The sequence below is a fragment of the Chiloscyllium plagiosum genome, unplaced genomic scaffold (assembly GCF_037043375.1).
Source record: "Chiloscyllium plagiosum isolate Xiang-an unplaced genomic scaffold, Cpla_swu_hap1 HiC_scaffold_12, whole genome shotgun sequence".
NCBI lineage: Eukaryota > Metazoa > Chordata > Chondrichthyes > Orectolobiformes > Hemiscylliidae > Chiloscyllium > Chiloscyllium plagiosum.
The window spans coordinates 51,963,413-51,975,843 of NW_028270150.1; the positions used below are offsets into that span (position 1 = coordinate 51,963,413).

Genomic DNA, 12,431 nt, shown 5'->3' on the forward strand with positions numbered 1-12,431 from the left:
TAAAGAGTTATCCATTTGATCCTAGCTTCAGCTTTCGTGTCTAATTTTTAAATGCAATGAGGGTTTCTGTCCCTACCATCATTTCACTGAATTCCAGATTCCCATCACTGCTTGAGTACCAAAATTCTACCTCAAAACAACATGTATTAATGTATATAATAATCAAAAGTATTAAAGGAGCATTACAACCCAACATGATGCTGATCCATACGAAGAGGTATTGATTCACTTGACCAGTTAGGTTTTAAGGAGTGCCTTAGAAGGAGAAATTGAGGTGGAGAGTTGTAGAAAGAGAATTTCAGATAGGATCTAGTTAGCTAAAGGCTGCAGTGATCGAGTGATTGATATCAGATATGCTAAAGAATCAGAAGAGCGTAGAGAACATTTGTAATCAGATTTTTTTCCATTTGTTTGTGTGATGTGAGCATTGCTGGCTAGTTTGGTAATTATTGCCCATCTCTGACTGAATTTCAACACGTGGTGAGTGCTGCCTAGCCCTAACCCTTAGTTGGTATATATACTCCCACAACACTGTCCTCACCTGTTCTCCCTGTGCAGATGCATCTGCCCATGACCATATTTATAAGAGAGACCAATAAGGATTTTGTGGAGACAGTCCCAGTTTGACATTTAGGATACCTTCTATCATGTTTTGTGGCTTATCCATACTAAATGGGACAAAATGTGAACAGAATTAGCAAATTGAAGCTGGACATCCATGAGGCACTGTGAGCCATCAGTTGCAGCAGAATTAGTACCGTAGTCTGTAACCTTATCGCACCACATATCCCCCCCATTACATTATCATGAAGCTGGAAAATCAACCTTCTTTCATTGAAGAATGCAGGAAGGTATGAAAGAGCAGCACTCCTAAAAATGAGGCATCACCCTGGTGAAGCTGCAACACACGACTATTTTTATGCCCAACAGAGGAAGCACCATGCATTAGATAGGTGCTAAGGGAATCCCAACAGACCAGATCTAAGCTCCAAAGTTATGCTACATTCAATTGTGAATGATGGTGAATAGTTAATCAACTCACTGGAGGATGTAAAAATACCCTCATTCTCAACAATGGGGAAACTCAGCATGTCAGTGTAATAGACCAGGCTGAAATATTTGCATCAGTCTTCAACCAGTAATACCAAGTAGATGATCATCTTTGTCTCAGTTCGAGGTCCCCAGTATCACAGATGCCAGTCTTCAACCTATTTGCTTAACTCCAAGTGATATCAATAAATGGCTGAAGGCACTGGATACTCAAGAAGCTTGACATCCTCGAGGACAAAGCGGATGCTTGATTGCCACATCATCCACTGCCATCAACATTAACTTCCTTCATCGTCAACACACAGTGCCAAAAGTCTCCACCATCTAAAAAATGTACAGCAACAGCTCAACAACACTCCCTCAATGGCACTTCCCAAACCTGCGAACCCTACTTTCTAGAAGGGCAAGGTAGAGTAGAGTAAAATAGCTTGTATTTGTTATTTCTACCGGATACGTAAAAACGAGGCAGCAGATGTATAGAAACATCACCACCTGCAAGCTGTCTTGCAAGCATTACAAGTGTTCTTGCATGTGAAGTACTGAAGTAGTTCAAGAAGACAGCTCATCATCCTAAGCATTTAGGGTTGGACAATAAATGCCAGCTTAACCAACAAAAACCACAATTTATGAATGAATTTAAAAAAAAAATGAATCAATTCATATGTTTAGTAATTATGTTCAAAGATTGTAAGACAGCTTGTGTAGGAGATTAGAATATCCCACTCATTATCAGTATTTGTCTTGTGGGGGCCCATTCAAAAAGGTTTGATTTGGGGCCTCCACAATTTGCAAGATAATGATACTAAATATGACATAATCTGAATCGAATGTGAAGCAAGATCATAGAAAAACTCTAGAAGAGTTTTGACATAAAGATTGAGCTGCCGTTTCAAATACTAACTGAGCCACTGTATTAATACCCAGCATTTATTGGCTTGGCTGCAAAGTTACAGTGAGCCCAGCAGTATGGGAATGTTGAATGCAAAAGAAGGAAGGATAAATTTCCCTTTAACTCTTTTCGAACGTGTAGAAAATTAATCTTTTTTTTCATTGGAGATGTTAAATTATGATTTGAGTGGTCAACTAAATGATGGCGGAGCAGTGCAATGATAACCCACACCTTGCATGCCTGCAGCATGTAACGCAGACATAAACAGCATGTCTTGCTTGGAATACATTGCATTTACGTTTGGTGAAGGAATTTATGACTTCTTACTTGCGGGTGAGCCCATCAGCAGAATTGAACAATTACTGGGTGGAGAACTACATTGACTATGTAGTCAGTGCTGTCACTGATCAGGGCGCCTCACAGTTGCACATTCCTTATGATGATCCTTATTCAACTGTTAGGGTCAAGTTTAAAACTTCCCACTTTTCCCAAATCCTTAATTATTGGAGAAAATAGTGAAAGATAAAATTAATCTCCATTTAGAGTGGCAGGTATAATCAGTGTGCCTTTGTCAGAGGGAGGATATTCTTACCAAATCTAGTGCAATTTTCAAGGAAGTGACTAAACATTTGGATGAGGGTAGGGCGGTTGATGTAGTCTGCATGGATTTCATTAAGGCTTTTGGCAAGGTTCATCGTGGGAAACTGGGAAAGAAGAAACAGCTCATGAGATCCAGGGCAACTTGGCAAGATGGGTCCAAAATTTGCTTTGTGACAGGAGACAGAAGGTAATGGGAGAAGGCTGTTTGGGGGTTATTGGAACCTGGTGTACAGTGGCATATCACACGGATTAGTGCTGGGTTCTTTCTTGTTAATGACATTCATAAATGATATTGGTGAGAATTTTGGGTGAAGGGGAATGATAAGTTTACAGATGTTAAAATGCTTGGCCAGGTGGATGACAGTGAGGAGGAAAGTGTTAGGTTACAGAAAGATGTAAATGGGTTGGTCAGATAGGCAGATCAATGGCACATGGAATTTAATCTTGACAAATATGGGATGATACACTTTGGAAGAAGAAGCAAGACAAGGGAGTACTTAATAATACTAGGTTACCCAGAAAAACAGGGATCTTGGGGTGTTTGTCCACAGATCCTAGAAGATGACAAGGCAGGTTACTCGGGTAGTTAAGGCATAGTCAAAATTGTTGCCTTTATTAGTCATGACATAGATGTAATAGCAGGGAAATTGTGTTGTAGCTCACACAGAACTTTGTTTAGGCCACAGCAAGAGTACTGTGTACCGTTCTGTGGAACAGTCACCATAATGGAACAGTCACCATACTGTTGGGAAGGATGTGATTGCATTGGAGAGGTTGCAAAGGAGATCCACCAAGATTTTTCCTGGCCTGGAGCATTTCAGCTATGAAGAGAGGATGGATAAACTCAAGTTGTTTTTTGCTTTGGAGCAAAAAATGTTGAGGGGAACCTGAGAGAGGTGTATAAGATTAAGGAGCATGGATAGGAGAACAGAAAGCTGCTAGTTGAAGGATGAATAGCAAAGGAACATTTCTTCAAGGTGAAAGGCAGGAGATGTAGAGGGCATTTGAGGAAAAGATGGTGGGGGTCTGGAATGCACTGCCTGGGAGAGTAGTTCAGGTGGGAAACCTCACAATCTTTAAAAAGTACTTGATGATCATGTCAAATGTCATAACATTCAAAGATTTAGGCCTAGTGGTGGACAGTAGGACTAGTGTAGGTAGTAGTGTATTTTATGAGCTGATGGGCTTGTTCTGTATTGTTATTCTATGATTGTGCAAATAACTCACTGAACATTGTGGTATTTCCAAATTTGCTTGAAAAACATTAGAATTGTAATATTATGATTTTCATTGAGTATTTTTGGCAGCTACTTTAGGGAGTTTAGATCTCTAATTATTTTTCCTTGTGTAATTTTTTTTGGCAGATGCTCAAGTACTGAAGTTGGAAATGATCTCCAAATCCTTTGCTTCCCTTTGTTCCCGTTCGTTAGTATATACGTTGGTGTTGGGTGCACTATACATCATACTCGGATGCAGTCGGATTCTTCTAATGAAGCTTTCTGCTAATGAAGGTGCCAGCAATTGCCCTTTGCAATTCTTTGCTCTGCACTTAATCACTAAACACGATATTTTGAAATTTAATCTTCCACGTTTTATTTGTAGTCTGATAACTTTAATTATTTTAATGTTATGGTCCTTGATATTCACAGGGATGGAATAGGAACACTTGTGTGCAGGGGAGGAGATCTGGTAATAATGGAAATGTTTGTAAAAGCATATTATTTATTTTTATTCTGCTTTCTGTCTGACAGCCTGTTGGGTTGAGAGGGCCGTTGTTTGTTCTCTGCCAATCTCTCAATCCAGCGCTGTCAAGAGGAAGACAGTGACAGAAGCATACAATTCAAGATTACAGAAATAGGTCCTGGAAATCCAGGCTCAAAATGCAGAAACCAGGAGGAACAGTGTACCCTTGGCACATGAGGAGAGGGGACAGGGACATGTATGTTGGGGTATAGCAATGAATAGGAAAGGAAAAATTGATGTAATGTGGGGATCAGGCTGGTCTGTGGAGGGAAGAAAAGATTGTTGGACTGTTGGATGGAATCAGACTAGCAATCAGAAAGAAGTTACAGATCTTTTACTCTCAAAATTTCCTTTCTTCCTGCTATTGATAATTGGAAATTTATTCACTCCAGCTTTCTTTAACAACTTCTTGCAATTACAATCCTTGCTACATTTCACCAGTTTCCTTCAGTTACACCCTGTTGATCTAGTTTACATATGAAGCTTTTAAATGCATTTACTGTCAGCCAATATTCAAATCTAAAATTTGTGTAAGAAATATAGTAGAAACCTACAATAGCTTCATTATTATAATATAAGTATTTCTAGTGTATGAGCATGACTTTTAGTTCTGACCTCTTAGCTATAGAATTTTTTTCTCAGCTCACTCAGCTGAGAATTTGAGTCCCACTGGCTGGGCCAGTATTTATTGCTCTTCCCTTGTAGCTCTTCAGAAGGCGGAGGTATGTTGCCTGTTTGAACAGTGGCATTCCATTTGGTGTGAGTACACCCACGGTGCTGTTAGCGAGGGAATTCCAAGATTGTGATTCAACAACACTGAAGGAATGGTGATATATTTCCAAGTCAGGATGGTCAATAGCTTGGAGAGGAACTTATAAATGGTGGTTTTCTCATATTTTTACTGCCGTTGTCCTGCTATTGCCCTTTGGTTTGGCAGTATTAATACCTAAAAGAGTCTTCATTGTATTTCACGTTAAGATAGACACCAAAGTGAGGATTTTAGCAAAGGAGAAAATTATATTTGATGTAATTTTGGTGATCACCCTAAGTAATTGTTGAGTGTGGAGATTTTGGATCACATGTTCATTATGCCACATTACTTTGACAAAACTAGCTGCTATGAAAGAAATAAACCACCATCATTACAGGGATTCAGTTTCAGATCTTAAGTCAGCGAGTAGCTGAAAATAGTTTTATTAATAGAGCCTAGGTAATTAGCCAACCTGCATAACATTACACCAGTCACTTAAGGGCACTGGGAAATGTCTGGACTACATTTTGCAGGCAGTATACACTTCTGACACCGAACATTGATGATAGAGGGAGTGGATGTTTGTAGATGTATACCAGTCGAGCTTCTTGAGTATTGTTGGAACTCCACCCATTTAAGCAGATGTGGAGTCTCCCAGCACACCCTGACTTATCCCCTGTAGATGGTGGACAGGTAAAGTCAGGCAGTGAGTTACTTGCTGCAGGATTCTTAACCTCCTTACACTGAGGAAGATTTTAAATTCTTGTGTCTGGAACTACCTTTCCTGCAGACAACAAGGAAAAACACATGCTGCATTATTCAGACATTAAACTCTTATAGAGTCATACAGCATGGAAGCAAACCCTTCAGTCCTACCAATCCACACTGACCATGTTCCCAAACTAAACTAGTCCCACCTGTCTGCGTTTGGCCCATATCCCTCCAAATCTTTTCTGTTTGTGAACATATCCAACTGTTTTCTAAATGTTATCAATGTACCTGCATCCTCCACTTTCTCTGGCTGTTCATTCCACACACAAACCACTCTGTAAGAATAAAAAAAAGTTGTCCTCATGAAATCTTACTCCTCTCACCTTAAACATATGCCCCCAGTTTTGAATTCCCCCATTCTAGGGTAAAGACACTTGTCATTCACCTTATCTATGCCCCTCATGATTTTATAAACCTCAATAAGGTCACCCCTCAACCTCTATGGTCAAGTGAAAAAAGTCCCAGCCTATCCAGTCATATCTCAAAATCTCTATTCCTGGCAACAACCTGATAAATCTTTTCTGAACCATCTCCAGTTTAATAACATCCTTCCTATACCAGGGTGACCAGAACTGCTCTTGAATGAGCCCACTAAATTCACTCATGGGATCTGAGTGTTATTTGCTGGGCCAGCATTTATTGCCCTCCCCTCATTGTCCTTCAGAAAGTGGTGATAAGTAGCCTGTTTGAACCATGGCAATCCATTAGATGTGTAAGTACACCCACAATGCTGTTTGGAGGGAATTCCAGGATTTTGAAAACTTAGCAAAAAATGTATTTTTGGGATATTATCTGTGTCTACACTCATTAACTATTATAAAGATTTCTTCTGTTGTTGATCATTAACTCAAACTTTCATTGAGGAAATCATTTTTTGATAGTGAGCCTATTTGAAGAAGACTTAATTCGCACAAATGTTTGGTGTTATGGAGTTTGGTTAAATTATGAGGATTCTGTTAATAAAACTGTTTTCAGATACTAACTGGCATAAGATCTAAATTGCATCCTTGTACTGATGGCAGTTAATATTTTTTTTATTTTGACAGAATTAGCTGCTGTAATGTAGTTTTATTAACATATCCGAAACATTCACACTCGGCAGTTTATTATGGCCACCAAAATTAGATCTTCTTTGCTAAAATCATCACTTTAGTGTGTATCTGAATGTGAAATATAACTAAGGCTTTTCTGAGGCATTAATACATCAGATGTATGCTGGAACCTCTGATGAAAAGTTCCAGATGGTGAACTGTGTGAAAGGGCAGAGCTCGGTAATGAAGCTGCATTAAATTACTGTTAAAGGTAGTAGTGTTGACATTGGTTTGTACATCAAGATATGCTCAGACAAAAATGCTTTCAAAAACAAAATTCCTCAGCAATTACAATTTGCTTAATACTTTCCTTATACTTTTAGGAACAACCCAATGATTGCAAATCTTTTGTTGCAGTAGCAAGCAGCCTCAAATTTGTGTGACTTTCGGTCTGGTTGCATTTAACATAACTACATCAAAAACAGCAGTTGTACTTTCTTCAAGTCAATTTCTTTTAGACTATTGGAAAAGGGCATACATTTCATTGTATATAAAATTATGTTACAAAATGCTTCTGTTACAGATAGGAAGTTTGCATGAGCAATGCTATCACTTTGCTGATAGAATGGCCCCAATATTTATTGAACCATGTGCTGATTGAGGGGGAGAGAAGTCATATGGGCAACCAAGCAGTAATAACCAGACTCAAGCAGCAAAGTGTTTTCAAAAACCTTTCTACAGATTTCTTACTTGACAGCCAACATAATAGATGGTCTGGAGTTTCAGATCATCCCAGCATGGTGTATTCACAAAATATTGACCATAATTTGATGGGAGGCTTTGAGATGTTAGTGATAGGTGTGTGGCATCTGGCTAGCGGGGTTGGTGAGATTGTGGTTAAGGCAGGATAGTTGCTGCAGCTGGGTAGAGTTTGATCACAGGGTTTGTAACTGTTTGGAAGCTGGTGATCGATGAGTGAGGGAGGATCAGGCTGGCAGATATCATGGAGATGGGAATTTGAATAGGAAATACTACTTCATTTGGCTCCGAGCATTGTTGTCAAGGCATTTAATATCCAATCCTCCATGATATCTTGTTCACACCAGACTTCCTGAGATCACAAAGCTTACTCAGCATTACTTATAAATAGAAACCTTGTTAAAGTGGGAGTACAGTTTTGTTTTAAATTTCAATGACTGCACAGCTCAAGTGTACTTGTTTCATTGGTTATAATTAGCCACTATTGCAGCTGTAAGCAATACTTGCAGAGACCTTGGAAGTCTGTGTCTGGAGCCCTCTTATGGCACAGAGATAATGTCCCTATCCCTGGACCGAAAGGCCTGGACTTAAGTCCCACCTGATCCAGAGGTTTGTAATAACATCTCTGAACAGATCGATTAGAAAAATAGGTTAAATTAAAAAAAAAACAAGTCCATGGCTGGGCATCTCTTATGGCAAAGAGGTAGTGTCCCTACACCTAGACTGGAAGCCTGGGTTCAAGACCCACCTGCTCCAAAGGTGTTTAATAATGTTTCCGAACAGGTTGATTCAAAAAATAGATTAATAATAAAAAAATAGAATAGGCTAGGGTCAACTTTTGGCTCAGTGGTAGTATAAAAAAAGTAGATCCAGGCGGGACCCTCTTGTAGACAGTGGTAGTGTCCCTGCACTTGGACAGAGAGACCTGGGCTCAAGTCCAATCTGCTCCAGAGGCGTGTAATTACATTTCTGAATAGATTGATTAGAAAATTAGGTTAAATTAAATAAAAGGAGTCTGTGTTTGAGGTCTTCTTGTGGTGTAATGGTAGCATCTCTACCCCAGGACTGGGAGGTCTGAGGTCAAGTCCCATGTGCTCCAGGGTGTAATAACATCTCAGAACAGGTTGATTATATAAAAAAAAGAAGTCTGTAGCTTTGGTGGCCTGTGGTGTCCTGGTGGTGTACCTACCTCTGAGTCAGGAGACTGGGATTCAAGTCCCACCTGATCCAGAGGTGTGAAACAACATCTCTGAACAGGTTAATTCTAAAATATCTGGAAGCCTGTGCATGTCGAATTTAGGTATGATGCATTGCTCAGAGAAGGGAATGGGAATGCAAATAGAGCTAGATATTCGCATAGCTTGACAGCAAAAAATCACAGATATGATATAAAGTATTGACCACCAGTTTGTAGTTATTTCTTAATATTTCTATGTTTACACTAGCTTAAAATAAACTACTACAGTAAAGAGGAGCATTTTAGTAAGATCTAGCTAGATCCATGGTTTGAAATCTACCACAAAATATGCAAATATTGTTTGTCCCTGGTGTTTAGCTTTAATGGTTAATTGTTTGGAGATTTCTTTTGAACAGGGCAATTTCTTGTGAAATTCTTGTAGTTTAAAGCTTTTCATCGTCTGCAGTCAGGGTTAACAAACTAAAAACTTTTTATTATATTTCACAGATAATGAATATGACTATCTACCAGCTACAGTGAATGTTTGTGCAGAGACAGTAAAACTGGTGTTTTGTAGCATTCTAGCAATAAGGGTTCTGATACAAGGTGAGTTCAAACTTTTACTTCCTTATTACTAGAGTTCTGAGCAGTTTTAATGATGTTGGTTATATATGCCATCTAGTGAGAATGAAAGATTAAATTAATATCCGTGATCGGTGTGCATCAGATTGACTCGATTATCTTGTTTGGTAATGAGCTGGCTGGCTTTGTACCGAAAGAGAAGGCAGTTATACGTTATATTGTTAACATCCTAAGGTGTAACATTCTAATATAAAACCTACCAGGGGAATTAGTATGGCTGTTTGTTACAGTTTAATTCATATATAAATAAAATTGCTTCTTTGGAGGTTTTAAGACCATAAGACATAGGAGTGGAAGTAAGGCCATTCAGCCCATCGAGTCCACTCTGCCATTTAATCATGGCTGATGGGCATTTCAACGCCACTTACCCGCACTCTCCCCGCAGCCTTTAATTCCTTGCGAGATTAAGAATTTATTAATCTCTGCCTTGAAGACATTTAATGTGCCGGCCTCCACTTCACTCCGTGGCAATGAATTCCACAGGCCCACCACTCTCTGGCTGAAGAAATGTCTCCTCATTTCTGTTTTAAATTGACCCCCCTCTAATTCTAAGGCTGTGCCCACGGGTCCTAGTATCCCCGCCTGACAGAAACAAATTCCCAGCCTCCACCCTTTCTAAGCTGAAAATGTGTTGCTGGAAAAGCGCAGCAAGTCAGGCAGCATCCAAGGAACAGGAGAATCGACGTTTCGGGCATAAGCCCTTCTTCAGGATGCTGCCTGACCTGCTGCGCTTTTCCAGCAACACGTTTTCAGCTCTGATCTCCAGCATCTGCAGTCCTCACTTTCTCCTCCACCCTTTCTAAGCCATGCATTATCTTGTAAGTTTCTATTGGATCTCCCCATAACCTTCTAAACTCTAATGAATACAATCCCAGGATCCTCAGCTGTTCATCGTATGTTAGGCCTACCATTCCAGGGATCATCCGTGTGAATCTCCACGGGACACGCTCCAGTACCAGTATGTCCTTTCTGAGGTGTGGGGCCCAAAACTGGACACAGTATTCTAAATGGGGCCTAACCAGAGCTTTATAAAGTCTCAGTAGCACATCACTGCTTTTACATTCCAGTCCTCTTGAGATAAATGACAACATTAGATTTGCTTTCTTAACCACGGACTCAACCTGCAAGTTAACCTTCAGAACATAGAACATAGAACGTTACAGCACAGTAGAGGCCCTTCGGCCCTCGATGTTGCGCCGATCTGTGAAATTAATCTGATGCCGATCTAACCTACCCCATTCCATTATTATCCATATGTATGTCCAAAGTGCCCTTAACATTGGTGAGTTGCAAGCAGGCAGTACCACAGCCCTACTACTCTCTGAGTAAAGAAACTACCCCTGATATCTGTTCTAAATCTATCACCCTTCAATTTGAAGCTATGTCCCCTTGTGTTAGCATTCACCAAGCGAGGAAAAAGATCACTGTCCACCCTATCTAACCCTCTGATTTTGTTATACGTCTCGATTAAGTCACCTCTCAACCTTCTTCTCTCCAAAGCTTCCACATCCTTCTGATAGTGCGGTGACCAGAACTGCATGCAATATTCCAGGTGTGGCCTTACCAGTGTCTTGTACAGCTGAAGCATGACCTTGTTGCTCCGAAACTCAATCCCCCTACCAATAAATGCCAACACACCATATGCCTTCTTAACAACTCTATCAATCTGGGCGACAACTTTCAGGGATTTATGCACCTGGACACCGAGATCTCTCTGTTCATCTACACTGCTAAGAATGTTACCATTAGCCCAGTACTCTGCATTCCTGTTACTATTTCTGAAGTACCTCACGCTTTTCCGCATTAAACTCCATTTGCCACTAGAGAATCTTGGACTAGCACTCTCAGATCCCTTTTTTACTTTGGCTTTCTGAATTTTCTCATTTTATAGAAAATATTCTGTCCCTATATTCGTTTTTCCGAAGTGCAAGACCTCGCATTTGCTCATGTTGAATTTCATCAGCCATTTCTTGGACCACTCTCCTAAACTGTCTAAATCTTTCTGCAGCCTCCCCACCTCCTCAGAACTACCTGTCTGTCCACCTAACTTCATATCATTGGCAAACTTCGCCAATATGCCTCAGTCCCTTCAACCAGATCATTAATATATAAAGTGAACAGCTGTGGCCCCAACACTGAACCCTGCGGGACACCTCTTGTCGCTAGCTGCCATTCTGAAAAAGAACCTTTTATCCTAATTCTCTGCCTTCTGTCAAACAGCCAATCCTCATTCCATGCCAGTAGCTCACCTCAAACACCGTGGGCCCTCACCTTACTCAGCAGCCTCCCATGAGGCACCTTATCAAAGGCCTTTTGGAAGTCTAGATAGATAACATCCACCAGGTTTCCCTGGTCTAATCTACTTGTTACCTCTTCAAAGAATTCTAACAGGTTTGTCAGGCATGACTGTCCCTTACTAAATCCATGCTGACTTGTTCTAATCCGACCCTGCACTTCCAAGAATTTAGAAATCTCATCCTTAATGATGGATTCTAGAATCTTACCTACCACCGAGGTTAGGCTAACCTTTTGACTTGATCCTTTCTTGAACAAAGGGGTTACAACAACAATTTTCCAATCATCTGGGACTTTCCCTGACTCCAGTGATTTTTGAAAGATTTTCATTGTATTACTACTCTACATTATCTTAAAATGTTCACTCCTATCCCTTTGATTAAAATGGAACATTTTGAGTTAGTTAGGCATTCTGTTCCGGTGTTGGGAGAGGACAAATCCAGGCGTGGTGATGGTGGCGTGAGGGAATTTGTCTGTAAGGTGTGATTTTGTGTGTAAAACTATGTTAGACACTTGCTCGACTTGTCTGTGGAGCAGCTCTCCCAAATTTGGCACTACCCCAAATATTAGCGAGGAGGCGCCTGCAGGACTAGGTTTACATTTTTCATTTCTGGTGCCAAGGTTGAAGCTGGGTGGTCCATCTGGTTTAAATCATTTCCTTAGACTTTTCAGCACTTGTTATACAATTGATTGGCTTGCTAGGCCATTTCAAATGGTATTTAG

The 12,431-nt window shown here is 40.2% G+C and overlaps 1 protein-coding gene across 3 annotated transcripts in view; it reads left to right on the forward strand.

The window, feature by feature from the left end:
* Positions 1-12,431, forward strand: part of slc35a5 (solute carrier family 35 member A5) — a 29,209-nt gene that overhangs the window by 665 nt on the left and 16,113 nt on the right. For 2 of the 3 annotated variants that reach the window (XM_043700869.2, XM_043700870.2), the window contains exons 2-3: positions 3,904-4,050; positions 9,279-9,377. In XM_043700869.2, the coding sequence (XP_043556804.1) occupies positions 3,927-4,050; positions 9,279-9,377 (223 nt within the window). In that variant the 5' untranslated portion in view covers positions 3,904-3,926. Of the gene's footprint in view, positions 1-1,015; positions 1,459-3,903; positions 4,051-9,278; positions 9,378-12,431 lie in introns of those variants that run through there. The other variant, XM_043700871.2, reaches the window with a different exon arrangement.